We start from the raw sequence: 17,676 nt of genomic DNA, 5'->3' as shown, positions 1-17,676 counted from the left end.
AAGCTTGGACACATTAGAGAGATGTGGTGCATGTGCATTGCTGTTTTTGTTGCTTTTAAACTGCAAAATACATTTTTAAAAGTAATATTTTGTTCAAAAAAAGGAAGACAGAAAATCTTTTCAGCTGTAATAAGTATGAAATATATATTTATGCAGTGCTGCTGTAACTAAAAAACGGGTTTGATTTCAAACGCCAGAAATTGTAGAAAAGAAAAGAGTTAAAATAGATTATCTATAAAATTTGTTAATTGATATGTGCTAAACTGAGGGATGAGAAGATGAAAATTACCTTTGGAGTACAGTCTGATGTGTTTACAAATAATATTTTTAATTAGTATGCAACATATCTGTTTTAAATAAACAATTTTAAAGTTAAGGTTGCAATAATGCTCTCTGTAACACATTTTAATCAATCAATCAAGTTTATTTGTATAGCAAAATTCAGCAACAAAGCAGTTCAAAGTGCTTTACATCATAAAAACACAAAAATACAAAGTCATAAAAAACCACCACACGGTCAACAATTTAGAAAACCAGTAAAAAACATTATTTTTTTATGAGCGCCACCATCAAAATTATCAATACACATCAAATATGTTGGTCAATGTTCCATTTACTATTGTTGAAAAGCAACTCTAAACATGTGGGTTTTTAGTCTCGATTTAATGGAACTCAGTGTTTCAGCTGTTTTATAGTTTTCTGGAAGTTTGCTCCATATTTGTGGTGAGTAGAAGTTGAATGCCGCTCTGTTGTTGTAATGCAAACCTGAGCAAAAATACAGATTTTAAAAGGCATTACATTATCTGATAGTTTATAAGTGCTTATTGCACGGAATATCATACATGTTTGCTCTTATTCTCTTTACTTTAGATGGACTAGCTAGCCTACAGCCTGCTGCTTTACAGACATCCTGATAATAGGTTGATTATTTTGAAAAGAGCCAAATTTGACTTTATTGCAAATGAGGAAAAATGAAGTTAACAGTGGGCGTAGGAGAGTCATTGTTATGTTGCTTTAGATGGCAAACTTTAAACTGTAATCAAATCACAACACATTTTAGCGGTTTTGAAACCATAACGTTTAAAAAACACAATCTATGTTGATAGATTGATAAACATTTCTCAGGTTCAAAACATCTACAGAGCTTATTTTTCAGACTCTGGCATCCGAAGTGTGCAGCAATCAAGACATTATAACAATGAAAGCCAAATTGTTTGGATTTCAGATCGTTAGATGATGACTGACATGGCTGCAGGATTCATAGAACCTGTTTGTTGCAAAAATATTCCTCCAGTACAAGACTCATGCGGGCATGAGTGAAGCGTTCACAACTCTCGTATGTGCAAATGCATTCATAGGATTCAAATCAGGCACGTACAAAACACACTGAAAGGCCAAGGAGATTAGTGATCTGCATGCAGCCAGAAGCCTTACTCTGTTACAATAACCTGCATACTGTTCTCAAGTTGGATGGTCATAGCGACCCAGAATGTCCAGTGTGCCTGCTCCTCCTGTTTAGCAACATGATACCAAAAAGGAAGCGGCTTCCAGAGGAGAAGACACATAAACATAGCCTGTGGTTGTAGTAGATGAGCTTTTGGCTTTAAAGGAGCATTGCTGCAGCCTTCTGGATCTGGAACATTCCTGGAATCCGCTTTGACTCTGAGTTGGAGCAGATTTCTGCAGCAGCATTGTTCCCATTTAGATTCAGGAAACGCTTTGTGTTGAAGTCACACTGCGATCTTGTTACGTAACCACTTATAACAACCATTCGGGTCTGACTGTTTTTTTTTGTTTTTTTCATTACAGTTTGAGGAATCAGCCTTCAGATGGATTTCTTCTTCTTTTTCTGGAGTAATAAAGCTGAGCTGTTTGTTCATCTGAAAGCACACAGAACATTATTTTTAATGTATTTAGGCTTATTTAGATTTAAACAATGTCAATATTCATTGCAGCACTATTGTGGGCAAATCGACGGTCAGATATTCAAATACTCTCATCATGAATGGATGACATTAAATTTAATGTCATCCATTAAATGACATTAAATGAATGACATTTAATGTCATCCATTAAAAAAAGACATTTTCCCATGTTACAAGTGAAATAATTTTGATAAATGCATTCAAACCATAGTTCTTACATTATAGATTGTAATATGGGAAAAAGTCATTGTTCCACTGGCAGATTATTTCACTTGTAGCTAGTACTTTTTAGGACTTATTGACTTAAAACAAGCTCCTGTACTTTGCTGAAAAGTTACTTATAATTGAGTTTTGTCTTATTTCAGGTGTATTAAGATATTTGCACTAGAAACTAAACCAAAAATATTTAGTAAGATTTTATGTTTTTGCAGTGTGGTTCAGAGAATCGTATTAAATTTAAACTTCAGCATTTTATTCTTCTACCTAAGGTTTATAAACATCATATGATCGTTCAAACTGGGAAAACAAAATGGATTAAATGTATTCTTAAATCCCTCAAATTCACATGCTATTCTTGATGAATTTTATACGGTTCTCTGAACCACAATGCAAAAACACAAAATCTCACCAAGTATTTTTTTTGTCCAAATATTGTATTGCACATGAAATAAGGCAAAACTAACTTACAAGTAGCTTGTCAGGAGGATAAAGTAACTTATTTTAACCTACAACTGCTTAATATTGATGAAAAAGTACTAGTTCCAGTGGCAGTTTTTTTTTCTTGTAACAAGACATTTTTCCATGTTACAAGTGAAATAATCTGCCATAGAAACCAGAACGTTTTCATCAGTATTGAGCAATTATTTACTTTATCTTGCTGAAAGGTTACTTGTATTAGCTTCGTCTTATTTCAAGTAAACTCATTTGCACTAGAGACTCGACTAATTTGTGAGATTTTGTGTTTTTAGTGCAGCAGCTTGTCCTTGTTTTTGTATCCTCTCAAAAGAGGAATAGCCTCCTTTTAATCACGTCCCTGATTCCTAGGTTTTGCAGAAGCTTCGCCACCAGATGCATGACTCACACCCCACAGAGTCGTTTGGGTGTGTGCTGAGTCACAAAATGTCCCAAACCCTCTTCTGACTGTAAAACTGGCCACACTGTACCAGCAAAACAACACCCGGGGCCAGTGGCGTGTAAAATCAAAACTGGACGAGTGTCAGTTAGTTTTCATTGGCCGCAGGCCGTCATGAATTCCTCCCTTGTTTCCCTTTCGCGTCTTGGAGCTGCTGCAGAGCTTTCTCTCCGAGGCTGTCTGGTACATTCCAGCAGGGGAAAAACACAGAAGGGTGGGGGCAGGGACGAGCAAAAGGCAAGGTTGGGTTTGGTTCATCTCACACGTAACAAGCAGAGCACACGCTGCCAGGGAACAAGGGAGGGAGAGGAGAGGCAATCCTGTAAAAGGATCGGGCTACAGCAGGCTATGAGGTCATTTCAGTGGGTGATGTTACTGGAGCACAACGTTACATCATGTGGCTTCTTTAAAATATATATTTGTATGTCAAAACCTACTTTTTCCATCCTCCCCAAGACTGACTGAAGGAGGAGAAACATGGAATGTGAATCCAATGTGAACATCCTTGTAGAAATAACACTAAAGCTGCAGCTTAAATAGAAATATGTTCGCATTTTACAGATATATTGAGTTATTCTTATTGGCTGTAGAGCTATCGCTAATGAAGATTAAAAAAAATACGGGTGTAATACCAGTCAGAAGTTTACATACCCTGAATTTCATAGTAAAAATGAGTTTGACGCTCCTCCTTTAATTTGTTGTGACGCTTTAAAGTCAGATGATTGAAACTTTAGCAGAGTTTGATGCTCCAACTGCACAATAATCCCAAACTTACATCTAAAATAGTTTAAATAAAAGATTAAAGCTTATATGGAATCTCTCCAACATTTCTTTCTGAAACTTTTTCACCAAAAGCTGAGTCAATTACGAGAAAATAACCCGTTTAAAGAAAGTTGATCAATTCTAAGAAGACCGGTCAAATATAGTTGACTTTATTGCGTCTCACTAATAAATAGCATTGAGTTCACTACTTTTGGTTCCTGATTTGAGCATTTAAGAGTAATTTTCAATTATCTGTTGATTGAACCATTATAATTTTTATCATATTCAATGAAATGTATTTACTGAACAAGACAAATACTCTTAGCTCTTTTAACCCAGATGAAGTTACAAGATTTTTCATCATAAAAGATGTTAAAATAGATTAGTAGATTTGTTTCTCCAACTTGTTAAATGTTAACTTTACGAGTACAGTTTTATAGTGTGCATATTCCAGTACATGAGTGTGTTGTTATATCTGAACGGGGGATTTCCTTGTGGGAACACTACATCTGCTTTCAGATGGGCTGACCTCAAACATTTGAAATGCATTTGATCAGAACTTGAGTAGACTTTTTACCAAATATGTTTTTACTCTTGAGTAATTTTTTCGGACAGCTACTTTTTGCTTTTACTTGAGGAAAAATATTTTGAAGTAATGCTAATCTTAATTGAGTAGAACTTATGAGTACTCTAGTTAAGAGACTGATATCCCAGCAAGACGGGGTCTGCTCAAATTAAAGATAAAATGTATATTTTAATAATAAATATTTTCATTAAGTACCAGATATAATAACCAGTGACAATGTTTCGGGTTTTCTCCAGTTGAAACGTGACTGCAGGCGGGTCACGTTCGTGTCAATGGGTTCATCCCAGCCAAGCAGCCTCACAGCTATTTTAGTGTTAGGATTCCTCGAAGCATTGGCATGGGACAAAGATTTGACAGCTTTATTCCTCTCTGGAAACATCATTAACTCTGGCTCTTTTCCTTTCCTTGTACCTGAAATCATAAAAACACGTCTACCGTTCAACTGCATGCCTCAGCGTTTTTTTTCTAAACTTCTAAAGTATTTTTGGTCTAATTCCTAGTCCAAAATATCTTAGTACACTTAAAATAATAAATAGAAGTAAATAATCCAGAATACTGACGAAGAAGTACTAGTTTCACTAGCAGATTAAATGTCTTTTTATAAGTGAAATAATCTGCCAGTGGAACTAGGACCCCTTTTAATCAATATTAAGAAATTATTTACTTAAAATTAGTTCTTATGTCTTGCTTAAAAGTTACTAGTATGTTAGTTTTGTCTTATTTCAAGTTTGAACTTGAAACTAGACTAAATTATTTAGTAAGGTTTATTGTTTTTGCAGTGAGGTTGACTAAGAATGAAATCATTTGAAGGGATTAGTTCACACATGTAGCCTAAATGTAGTTAGCAATGTCAAATTAAGCTTTGCTGGCTGTCCTTAAGCTAATATTATTGCCTGTAGTTTTGTTCTGACAGATGGCACAAAAGCAAAATCTGGTGCAAGTTAATTTTTTGGTATTTTACTAACTTTAAATCAGCATTTTTGAGCAAACAACCCCCCAAGGTTGTGCATTGTTAGGATTTCTTGGAAGGTGAGATTGATGCTGATATAGTGCAACCACGTCTCAGGGTTACATCACCCAAAAGTGAAATCATAGACAAGTGTAGCTGCAATGGTTTTAATAATCCACACCTCATACTGCTATCGGGTTTCTTTATTCAGCCACAGAACTACAAAACATCGTGAAAACTTAACATACATCCTTAAGCATAAAAGTGCCATAAACACCATATATTAATACCGTGTCTGTTTGTTGTTTTCTTTCTCACAGTGTTAAGTAAACAGCATACAAAGTTTAACAGTTCTTTAACCGTAACGCCGTGTTCACCAGTTAAACCAGCTCCAGATTTTAATTTTACTTTCGGTCTGCTTCAGGTTGTTATTACAAACAACTCAGACATACATAACATTTTAAGAAACATATTACATACAACTGACGTTGCTTTGCTAAATCGGTTTCTGATGCAGCTTGGATGAAATTTGTTGGCTTCATTAGCTTACAGCTTTTAATATTATTAGCATCCATATAAACAACACTCTAAGGATAATATATTTTATTTTCTAGCAAATGGAATCGTATCAAGTTGAGACCCTATTATCATATTTAAAGTCTTCAGAAGCTAAAACATGTCCACCAAATGAATACTTTTCTGTCTATTAACTTTTTATTTTAGAAAATTACATTCAATATAAAAAGAGAAAAGGTTTAATACAACATGAAATAAGCAAAATCTAAAATTAAATTGCTTAATTAGACTGAAGGAGGCCAGTGCTGAGAAGACTAAACAAATTTACCCAAAAATATAAAAAATCTCAAAATAAACATAAAGATAGACCCTTAAATAATGTTTGACTTTGTGTGTTTAGAACATATTTATTGTAGAATATTCTCAGGTCTATCTTAAATTTTGTTTCACTGAAGCGTTACACTTTCTCGTCCTTCAGCAGAAACAAGTTTTATTTTCTGCAAAATGTAACGCTATTTTATGCTGCATGTTTTGTGGGGCTGAAAAAATGTATCAAATTTTTCGTCAACTAATTTAGCAATTGATTAATTAACTGGAATATACAAACTCAAAAAACGCACAATTTCTGAGAAAACAGTTTATTCAGAGCAGTAATTAAGCAAAAACTGTACAAAAAATGATATATCTTGTATTTAAGATAATAAAAAAATCCTTTATTTGTAAGTATGTTCTACCTAAATCTCCTCAAATGGCATTTTTGGTTCCAATTGTCCTATTTTGTTATCCAATTAGCAACTGGTTAGTACAAAAATGAATCAATTTATCTACAAATCATCAAGCATATACTAAGAGAATGCTATGATTTTGCCTTTTAGGCTATAAAATGTTTATTTTCTTATTTATAAAAGCAACTGAATTGTTTATTTGCATCTTTTTTTATTAAAATTGTAATGAGAAATCTGTAGAATGTGCCATTCTAAAAAAAAATCTAATCAATGGTCAGAACAATCAGCTACAAAAATAATTACTAGCTGCGTCCCTAATGATTTGTTTTCAAACTTACTGCCTCTTATTTATGCAACTTGCTTAATTAAAACTGAAAAGTGCCTCCAGATCCATCCAACTAGATGTTTTTGTTGCTCTCATTGCGGTTGACCCGGTCACGTCAGGAAGAGTTCATTCACAACAAACTGTCCTCTGTTTCCATCACAGTACAGTCTGCCCTGTTTCTTACATAAGCAGCTTAATCCAGATCAGGTCTGCGCTTCATGCCTATAACAGGCGCAATGGGCGGATTTTGTAAGCGCTGCAGCAGCAGAGGGGTGGCTGGGTTTCCCCGGATGCAGGCAGGTGTTGGTGTCTGGAGCCCCCTAGTGGCGGGTTGAGGACGTGGCTTTAATTTTTTATTTTTAGGACATGTGGCGCTTGTCACGTCGCGTGAGGCTCAGGTCTCGTGTGACCTTCATCTCCTAAGCGTATCAGCAACCGACACCGGCGGATTGGACATCTGAGAACCGGAGTGAAACAGAACCCGGCTTTGGTTGCGTCTGGGCCGCCGTCAGACCTTTACTGGTTCCAACGCATCCACTTAAATCAGGGGGGTCAAACTCATTTTCATTTGGGGCCAAATCAAAATTCGTAATGTTCTTAAAAGGCCGATTGTGCCAGAATATATAGATAAAACCCATTAAACTGTTAAACAGCTGTTTATTCCGCATTCAATAAGTGTTTGGGTTTTTTTTTTTGTTGCATTTTTTTTTTTTTTTTTTTTACAATTAAATAATATCCTGGAGGGACTGATCATGACATGTCCCTCCAGGATTTTGTGTTTGCTTTTGTGGTGTTTTGCAATCAAAATCATAGATTTTGTGGCACTCAATTAGAAATATTTGTAAGAAAATTTTAAAATATTTGCGCTAATGTAGGATGTTAAATGTGACTTTTTATTACTTATAAGACTATAACCTGACATCAAATAAGGCTGAGATAGCAGTCACGTAAATCCAATGTTATGACGAAATTGTGAGAAAATGTTGCTGTAAAATCTGAAAAAAATTGTGGGAATCTGTTGATTTAAAAAAAAATCTTTACAGATTTGTGAAAAACTGGAGGAACTTATTGATATAATTTAGAGTGTAGAGGGCCACAAAAAAAAGCTACAGCGGGCCAGATTGACTTTGGCACTTTGTCCCAGCTTTTGCTGTTTGCGGACTGCTGTCCGCAGCATTTTGTGGACTGTTTCAAGTACCGCCATGAGGAACATAAAGTGCCGTAATTTGCCGACAGCTGACATAAACTGCTTGTGTGAGAAAAAGAATATAAAAAAATCAATTTCATGTCAGTCTGAAATGCTAAAAAATAGATTAACACAAAAATGAAAAATATTATATCTATATTTCAGTAAGGTTTATAATCGTTTTCCCTATTAATTACTGTTTTTATTTATTTCAGTTAAAGAAAACTTTTTCCCAGTTTCAGTTTTTGTTCTTCAGTCAGTTTTAGTTTAACTATAATAACTTTGCTGGAACCCAGTCAGTGTTGATGTAAACACAAACAAACCAATTCCACTTAAAAGAGATTAGAAATCACTTTAATGTAACAACATCGTGATTTTTAAGACTTACAGTCAGAAATAAAAATCTAATTTCAGATCATTTTTAAACCGAGAGGAAGGAGATAGCATGGTGGAATGATTGAAATAAAATAGAAAGACATGAACACAAACATACACCACTTAATACTGAGCTCTGATAGCATGTCTACAAGAGCTTTTTCTCTTTTGTTTTTCATTTTTTAAAGGAATAGTTTGCCTCACACAAGAATGTTCTCATTAAAAACCTAAAGAATGTGGATAAAATAGATTACAGTACTTAAATATAAAAATAGACTCTGGATTTCTTTGCTCCCATTTCTCTCTCTGATTCAGTCGTGGAGATGGACAGACAGACGGACGTGTCCTCAGGTCCCTCAGTGGCACATTCGAGCAGTCATCTCTTTCTGTGGACAATAACAGCGAGTCAATTATTAGAAAACGATGAAAAAACTCTAAATATAATCAGTACTAATGGCTGACTCTGAAATAAATTAACTTTTCAATGATTTTCTGATTTATTGAGCTGCACCAGTAAAAATAAACAAGTTAATTCTTTTAAAAAAAGCTCTACTAGAATAAAAAAAAACTTTAATTTTCAAGGCATAAATTAATTTAAATGTGTGAGTCCAAGAGTATTGCTAAATTTTTTCTGAGTACAACTAATGATTATTTTTTAATTACATTTTATTAAAATTGCCCCATTCTGCAGACTTTTCATCCAACTACTGAAACCTATTTCATGCAATAGTAGAAATACATAAAATTACAAATACACAAATGATTTAAGTCCTTTTTTAAATGAGAAAATAAACATTTTATTGGCTAAAATTATAGTATTGCTTTGCTGCAAATGATCAAGTGTACGCTAAACGAAGCATCTGATCTGTTGATTAATAAATGGAGAGCAACAGGAGTTTAATCTGAGATTTATTTATTTTTACAGATGAGATTTATTTATTTGAAGCTGGTGAATCTAAAAACTTCAGGAGTTCTGGGTAGAACATTTTTTGTACAGTTTTGGCTTAATTACTGCTCTAAACATGTCGTTCTTTCATTTCTAGTCAAAAAACAAAACATTTTTTATACTGCAAGTTGAACAGCTAAACCCAGTTAATGTTGCATGCAAATATTGATAAGAAATTGTGAAAATATTGCAAAGAATTTATGTAATTATTACTTTTAAGGAGCTTTTTCCCCACCTATAGATTGTTTGAATTAGGTCAGCATGGTGACTCTGTGATGCTAAAACTAACATTTTTCATGTATGCAAGAAACATACATGTGTGATTTAAATAGATAATATATAATTAATAAAATAAATTGCCATTATTTCCTTATCATTTTTCATTGTTAATCTTCCAGGGTGGTGAAATAAAGTCCTGATTTTGAAGCAGCAGAGTTTTTCCAGAGCTTGATCACATGACAAGACATCGATGGATCAAAAACAGAAAACAGGTTAAAGGTTAAAGCTCTGAGTTTACAGTTCAAGCATCTTATCAGAGAAATCTACTATTCAGATCTGAAAAATGTCAAAACATGTCGTTTTAAATCCATAAACAACTCCCTCAGAGGGGGGAAGGACTTTCAGACTGAGCATGCCCAGTAAGACTGCAAGAAAACTGCACTGTTTTAGAGAAAACTTTAGTTTGAACTAAAGTTTTCTCTAAAACTTTAGTTCAAAGTTTTTAACTTTGAACTAAAGTTTCAAAGTTACTTTAAAATGTCCCAACATTTGTTCTCACAACATATCTGAAAACGAGCCAGTCTGCAGAGCTGCTGTGTTTACATTCATGGGTGGAAGTTTCCATGTTTTTGCTTTTGACTGCACAGAGCATTTTGCATGATTCAGATTTTCTCATTCATGCCGAACAGCAGGGAGTTTATTTTTATTATCACTCACTACGACACAACAGGTACATCTCAATAAATCAGCATATCATAAACAAAGTTAATGAACTTGGTTAAGCCAATTATGCCTACAATCGATTATTTGAGCAGAACCTGGTTGAAACTTTTCATTTAATATTACTGAAATAAAATAAACATTTCTATAATATTTTAATTTATTGACACACCTGTATATAAATGTGTTAACTGAATTAATAAATATCCAAATATTTAGGTAATAATAATAATAGATCATTCAAATTAAATTAAAAATACTTTGTTAATCCAAAGGGAAATTAAATACTGAGATAATAATATTGTATTATTACATTATATTACCATATTATTATTAATATATATATAATATAACTACCTAGATGTACTAAAAGAATCAAATGTTCAAGTATGTTGTGAAATGGCGGTGCTTTTACATTGTTTCGCCGCTAGGGGCGCTAAAGCTTTGATTTTAATTATTTGTTCTTGTTTAATTCCTTCCACATAAGACTTTTACTTTTTTATCTAAAACATACAGATTTTTAAGTTAATGTTACAATGATAGTTCTTATTTAGAAAATAATCTTGTCTTCATTTAGAAATTTTAATATAATTTAATCAATTGAGCAAATTAAAACAAGGATCTGTAATTATTATTTATTAGGTTGTTTGCTTTCTGATTTGCCCCCATTTAAAGCCTCTCTGGTGTTTATTTTGCTCAGGTCCAGGCGTGTTTGACTCACCAGGGGTTCCAGTTCTTTGTGGTCCGTCAGGTTGAACTCAGTGACGAAGTAATAGAAATGCTTGTAGCAGGTGTTGACGTGCGCCTCGGCCCCCATCTGGGAGACCCGGTCGAAGTGGTGGATGTAGACGTGGACAAACACCCGGAATAGACGAGACAAAATCTTCTTAGCCACCTGCATGAAGCACTTAGGGAAGGGAGTACCTGGGGGTGCAGCAGATGGAGAGTCTCAATTACTGTCTGCACCAAACATAAAGCACATTCACAACAAACTAATAAAAAAATTACATTTCCTGTTCATCTGACTGCAGTTTGCTTTGACAAAATTAGCAGGAAGTAGTTCACATCAGCGCTGGTTTCTATTCATAGTGCGCAGGGCATGGTGTGACCCATTTTTTTAATCCACTGCCTGGATGTTTCTGTTGTAAAGTCAGCTGCTGAGCCGGAGCAGAGGCCATGCATACATGCAGAGATAATAAAACCCAGACGAGAACGCCACTGCCGCGGATTTACCGAATCCTCAACGTCTGCGATGTGAAACGCAGAAGGTAATCTAATAAATGCAGCCTTGAAACACAAACGCTTCATATTTTGGATTGCACAACTATTTGATTTTTTTTTTTTTCACAGGTTATTATTAAAAGTTGCTTTTTGTGCCAGAGGCTGGTTAAAGATGATTATTTCAGGTTAGACTGTATTTTGGTGTTTATTCAACATTACAAATAGGCCTGTTGCAATAAGCAAAAAAATTCAAATTACTTAATTAATCGGATTAAGCTCAATAATTTCTATTTGCATGATTTAACTTTTTTTCTCTTTCTACCAAAAACTGGATGACAAAAGTCTTCAGTCTGGTGCTTCAGCCCTTTTTTGAGGGACAATTTTGTTCACAGAGACTCTATAATTAATTTTATGACGCGTTTTGTTTATTTTCCAGCGTTAAATGTTCATTAGAATTTAAAGTTTATTGATCTTTGAAAACGTAATCTTGTATTATTATTATGTTATGGTCTCTAAAAACAATATTATCGTTTATCCCAATAACTTCTGGGACAATTCATCATCCAGAAAAATGTATTATCACGACAGGCCTAATTATAAATCAATAAAATGACAGTAAAATAATAAGTGATAAACGTTTGAAGGCGTAAAGTATGAACTCTATTACTACTGTAGAGCTATACCTTCATTTACTCTTAGATTTATTATTAATACAGTTAATTTAATGATGTGCCATAAATTACATTATTACTAATAATAAATCTAACAGTATTAATTATAAAGTAGTTTTAATTGTTTAATGATTGATCTGATATTAATATCTGCATCGGTCCCAATATTGAGAAAATTCTAGACTGTGGATCGGTGATAATGTGCCCAATCTATTCATTATAATTCTATGTTTCGTATTCTGAGTGATGTCATGCTTTATTATTTTTTTACATCATATTTAGAAATCCTAATTTCACTTTCTGAACCAATTTAAAGATTTGTTGTTGTTTATTTTTACATGTTTAACTAATTAGTCACCCTCTTGTTTTTGTCCATTTCTTTATAATTTATTTTACATTCGCTGTTTTGCTCCTAATTGCACTAATTGAACAAATTAAAGTTATTTTTACACATTTGACCAAGATGTGAAGCTTTTGGTGTATTTAAGTGCACTAAAGGTGCAGATTTATGAGTGCATTTATATCTGTTTAAAAAACAAAACATTTTAATCTGTTCAGCTGTTTTTGTGTATCGGATCGTATCGCCCAATACTAAACCTCAGATATCTGTATTGGTACTGGGGATGAAAAAAGTGGATCCTAGTATTAACAATAATTATGATAATATTGATGCTAATAAGGCTATAATAATACAATATATTGTGAATTTCTCATGTTTAGTTTAGACCATGCCATTATAAAGTAGCTTGAAGTATTTAATGTTTGGGCTTTAATTCCACAATCAAATGCAAAAACTGAATTTTTCTGATTCTGATCTTACAAGTTCTGAATTTGAATTTTCCTCTGAGATTATAATTTGAAAAAAAAAACATTTGAATATTCTCTGGTAACTGTGCTTTAAATAGGTACGAAATTCACCACATCGGTAAGTTTTAATAATTTTGAATTTATAAATAATGCATTTGTGTGATCCAGGTACTGATAAAGCTTATTTCTCTTTTTTGCTGTTTAATTAATGGCTATAATGTAATTATTGGTCCATTTCTCTGCACAGTAACTGAGGCAGAGTGAAACCAGGCACCAGTAAACAACATGCAGTGTTTTCTGTTTAAACAACATTAAACTATAACCTCATACTTACCCACTGCAGCTCTTTGTCTTTGCTGAATGTCTATTAATAACTCTCATGTTGTCTCTACAAACAATCTGCAAATTATCTCGACTCAACCATCTGCTCAAGCATCAGCGATTGTTCCTTTTGATTATTGTCTGTCTTTGACATTGTGTTTAATTTTCCCACCGCGTTATTTGTTTAAGTGTTTCAAGCTTTCAAAATTATATTTTTGCTATTAGAAGCGACAGCGGCAAAAATAATTTACCTCTTATCTAAGCTGCAATCAAAGACACGCTCTGCAAAAACATTCCTACTGACCCTAAAAAACCCGTTTGCCTCCATACTTCAACTTGTTTGGCTTCGTTTCAAGAAGTTTCATGGTGGAAAAAGCATCAAAAGAAACTGGTGACAAACGTTGACTGTAAGGCTGCAGAGGAGGAAGTGGTCTTCTTCAACAACTTCAAGTTTAGCGACAATAAACGGAGAGATCGTACTGATGGGAACCACAGACACTCAAACGCCACACGTGAAGAGCAGGCGCTGCTGATGAGTGGATAAGGACACAGTGGGTTGATTTACGCTGTTGAATGAGCTCTATGTCTCATTTTCTGTTGAATATGAGTTTTATGAAACGGTTAAGATGAAAATTTGACTGCAGAAGACCAAAACACCTTTGATTCATCCAGATTTATGCAACTTAACTGTGAGGATAATGTGAATACCTAAATTAAACCAGTTCACTGTACACAGATTCAGAAATAATAATTTTTTTAAAATATTTTTTTCTTATTCAGTTATTTAGCACTAATTTGGTGGTCTACGAACAAAAAAATTTGTGAATAAAATAAAATAAATTGGCGAAACTCCCAAAAAACAAAGACTCACCAATGTTGGTGGGGAAGATGTTCTCGTTGTTGATCTGTACCTCGATCCAGTCCATGAGCAGACTCATGTACTTGGGCGCGGACAGCGCGGTCGGCCTCTTGTACTTGTGCTCGTCCTGCCAGCGGTATTCGTACTTGGGCCCGCCGGACATGACGGGGCAGGTCTGGTCGGTGCAGGAGTCGCTGATTGTGCCGTAGATGAGGTTGATGCGGTTGAAGAAGTCGACCACGTGGACGGCCACCCAGTCGTTGAGGTCCTCGCCGTGCGGCAGCTGCACGGCCTGCTTCAGGTCCAGGCCCGCGTTTAGAGACGCCTGCGCCTTCTTGTGCAGCTCAAAGCGTTGCGTGCCGGGCTCGAACTTGCGCTTGGGCCGGAACGTTCTGTCTTTGTTGAAGACTTGCTTCAGGGCCATGGACATGGTCGCCTACGACGGATCCCTCTGGTGAATTATTTACTGTGAAGGAGGACGCGGTCAAAATGTTGCGCAAACAAAATGTGAAAACTTCAGTATTTTCAAATGCTTTGGCTTCTGCTTCTTAACCTGCATGCAGAAGAAATAAGGATCAGTAGCAAAATATAGGGTTACAAATGTGGTGCTAGGCCAATTTTTGGCATTCTTTGAGGTTTTCTGCCAATTATTTTACCCCCCAAAAACTTATAAAACTGAAAAAAGACTTCAGGTTCTTTGATGGGGGTAAATTACAGGAAAGCACACACTGTTGGTGCATTCATCCATTTAATTATTAAGAGAAAAAAAGTAGTTATTTTGTGACAAACGTCAATCATAGCCATTCAGTGAATTCTCACTGCTGAACAGAACTGGGTGTTTCAGATGCCACAAACTGGCTCATTAACAGAAAAAAACCCCTAAAGTTCAAATTTCACACACAAATCTGAATATTGGCTTCATTTTAAAGTTGACTGTTTTTGAGGCGATTGTCTAAAGCTGCAGGCTCTCTAAGGTCCACAGTCCAAACCCGTTCTATTTGGCACACGAACACATTAAAAGCTGCTTGAAAACTCATCTTGTTCAAATCTGAGTCGGATCAAACCGCTGTTCTCGTTGATTTGGGATTGAATTAACAGACTAGATATACATCAGAATACAAAAACATCCACAGTTATTATTTTCAGACTATTTTTTTCTTCCTGAAAGGTTATTTATAGTAAGATAATATTCATTTTCAGTAGTCAGCATCAAATAAATTCTACATTATTTCAGTTATTAAACAGCTGAGCATTATTACCCACTCCATATTTCATCTGAAATGTTTTAAAAAGTTTGTATTTTTATATTTACTATTTTTTTTACTCTCGTCTTTAGTCAGTCTTGTTAATGTTTTCAACATTTTTGGGGTACATGCTGCACAAATCGCAGATCAAAAACAGAAAATAATTCATAGTTTAATATTCTCTGTAATACTCTGTCGCAGTTTTTAAAACTCCACACTCATAAATTTGATCTTTTAGTTGATAATTAACTGAAATATTCTGACAAGTTTTCAGTAAAGGATTTTTAAAAACATTTTTATCCTGTCTAAACATATTTTTTAATCAAGCATGATTTTGGATCACAGTTTTTTTCCCCCCAGATTTTGCTAAATTACCCCAGAACTACTGTTCACATAGTTTAAAATCAGTTTTCATCAGATGCCAGGAGACATGCCTCAATGACCAGAGTTTATTTTTGATTTCAGGAATATTTCCATGCTGTAAAAATGACAATCTGTAAAGGAACGTGTCCATGGAGCCTGGTGGAGCAAATTTTTATCACTTTGCACTGAAAAAAAAATCCCCAAAAATGGATCAGAATCAGGGTTGCTGTTATTTTTTTTTAAACTTCAAGCTTTGTATAATATCCATTGAGAAATTAAAACGTGCATACATGGGAAGGGAGGAAAAGAAAAATCAATTTTTGTGTTTTAAAGAAGCAAGAATAGGCATAAACTACTAAAATGACCACAAAGGGGGTTTAAAGTTCTGAATTACCATGAATATTTGTTATAATGTGTACAAAATATATTATAATACATTATATTTATGGCAAGTTTTGCGTCTCCAATGAATACAGGTGGGGCACAAAATGAAGGAATCCCCCTCCTTCACTCAAAATGTTAATTGTTTAAAATGAAACCCAACTTTATCTGCGACAAAATAATGCCACTAATTTTAAAAACATTCAAAACAAGTAAAATAACGTCAATAATTAAGGTGAAACAGCGTTACGTCCACATTGAAGATGAAACATGGAGTCTGCGTGAGTCATTTCCTACTTCAGTGCCCTGAAAGCTCATGATGCACAACAGCTACGGAACCCGCCTTTAGCATCGCAACTTCACATTAGTGCTGTTATTTAGCCCCCTGTCTGAAGAATGAGCACCACCCGCCTCATAACAATGCGGATTTGTGTCGTTTTTAGCTCATTTTCCAGGATGAAAGCCCCGGAGATTAAAACAGCGGGGCACATGACGACTGTTGGTGAAGTTTGTTCTTGACGCTTCACAGCGCGCTCGGACTTGTTGCTCAAAAAAAACAACAACGAAAACAATTATAAAAATAATACACAAGAAACCTTATATACCCACAGTTGCAATTATCAATAATATCAACCAGAAACAACATCAGTTATCTAAGACGGTCTGATCAAACGGTGACGAAACCACACAGTTGAAAGGCACTTTCCCGAACTTACTTGTTCCGCTTTCCTGTTTCCTTCGGTCTTTTGCCGAAAGATTACACGATAACTCGTCGATAGCTGTACGTCAGTGATATGCGCGACCTACATTATCGGTTCAGGCAGCTAAACATGCTGTAAATACGGCGATAAATCAATAAATATGCCACTTTAATGAAGAAACTAACGTCTGACTCCTCCCTGCAATGCGAAAAGTATACCACCGCAAAGTTAGCGGTAGCACCAGTAACTTCCGGTTGCGCCCTTCAAAATAATAGACGTGAATTTTTCCGCTGGATTGTAACAAATTAATAAATTATTATTGCTTGGATATTACATAATGAATCTTACCCAGGTTAGACATACATGAATAAAACTTTGGGAAAGATGTTATTAAGGAATTAGAGATGGATAGAAAGTGTTTCATACATTCTCAGCAGTCAGGAATTTGTACACAGATTACAGATTAGATAAGAGATTAGGGATCTACACATATCTTTTAGAATGTTGCAACCAACCAGTCTACTCTAATTGCTGGCTTGTTGTTTATTTAAAACCCATAAGAGAAAATAGAAATGTATATGTAGAGAGGAGTAAAATTATATTCTTCTTCTACTACTGATTCTTGTTGTTTTGGGATTTCAAAATGTATCATATGTCTAATCGGTACATATATGTATATAAATACGCAATTTGATTAATTAATTTTTTTTCAAAGTAAAGTATTATAATCTTTTTTTTACTG

At 34.6% G+C, this 17,676-nt stretch overlaps 1 protein-coding gene across 1 annotated transcript; it reads right to left on the bottom strand.

The window, feature by feature from the left end:
• Window positions 1–8,432: 8,432 nt before the first annotated feature.
• LOC102230466 (MOB kinase activator 3A) lies at window positions 8,433–17,173 on the bottom strand. The gene is made up of 4 exons (XM_005803904.3): window positions 16,950–17,173; window positions 14,258–14,711; window positions 11,088–11,290; window positions 8,433–8,867 (listed from the first exon to the last, which is right to left on the bottom strand). The coding sequence occupies exons 2-4, from the start codon at window positions 14,673–14,675 to the stop codon at window positions 8,838–8,840; spliced, it is 651 nt and encodes a 216-aa protein (XP_005803961.1). The 5' UTR covers window positions 14,676–14,711; window positions 16,950–17,173; the 3' UTR covers window positions 8,433–8,837.
• Window positions 17,174–17,676: the final 503 nt, after the last annotated feature.

The sequence above is a fragment of the Xiphophorus maculatus genome, chromosome 9 (genome assembly GCF_002775205.1).
Source record: "Xiphophorus maculatus strain JP 163 A chromosome 9, X_maculatus-5.0-male, whole genome shotgun sequence".
Taxonomy (NCBI): Eukaryota; Metazoa; Chordata; class Actinopteri; order Cyprinodontiformes; family Poeciliidae; genus Xiphophorus; species Xiphophorus maculatus.
Note: the sequence above shows the minus strand (reverse complement) of the source record. Positions and strands in the feature narration are given on the sequence as shown.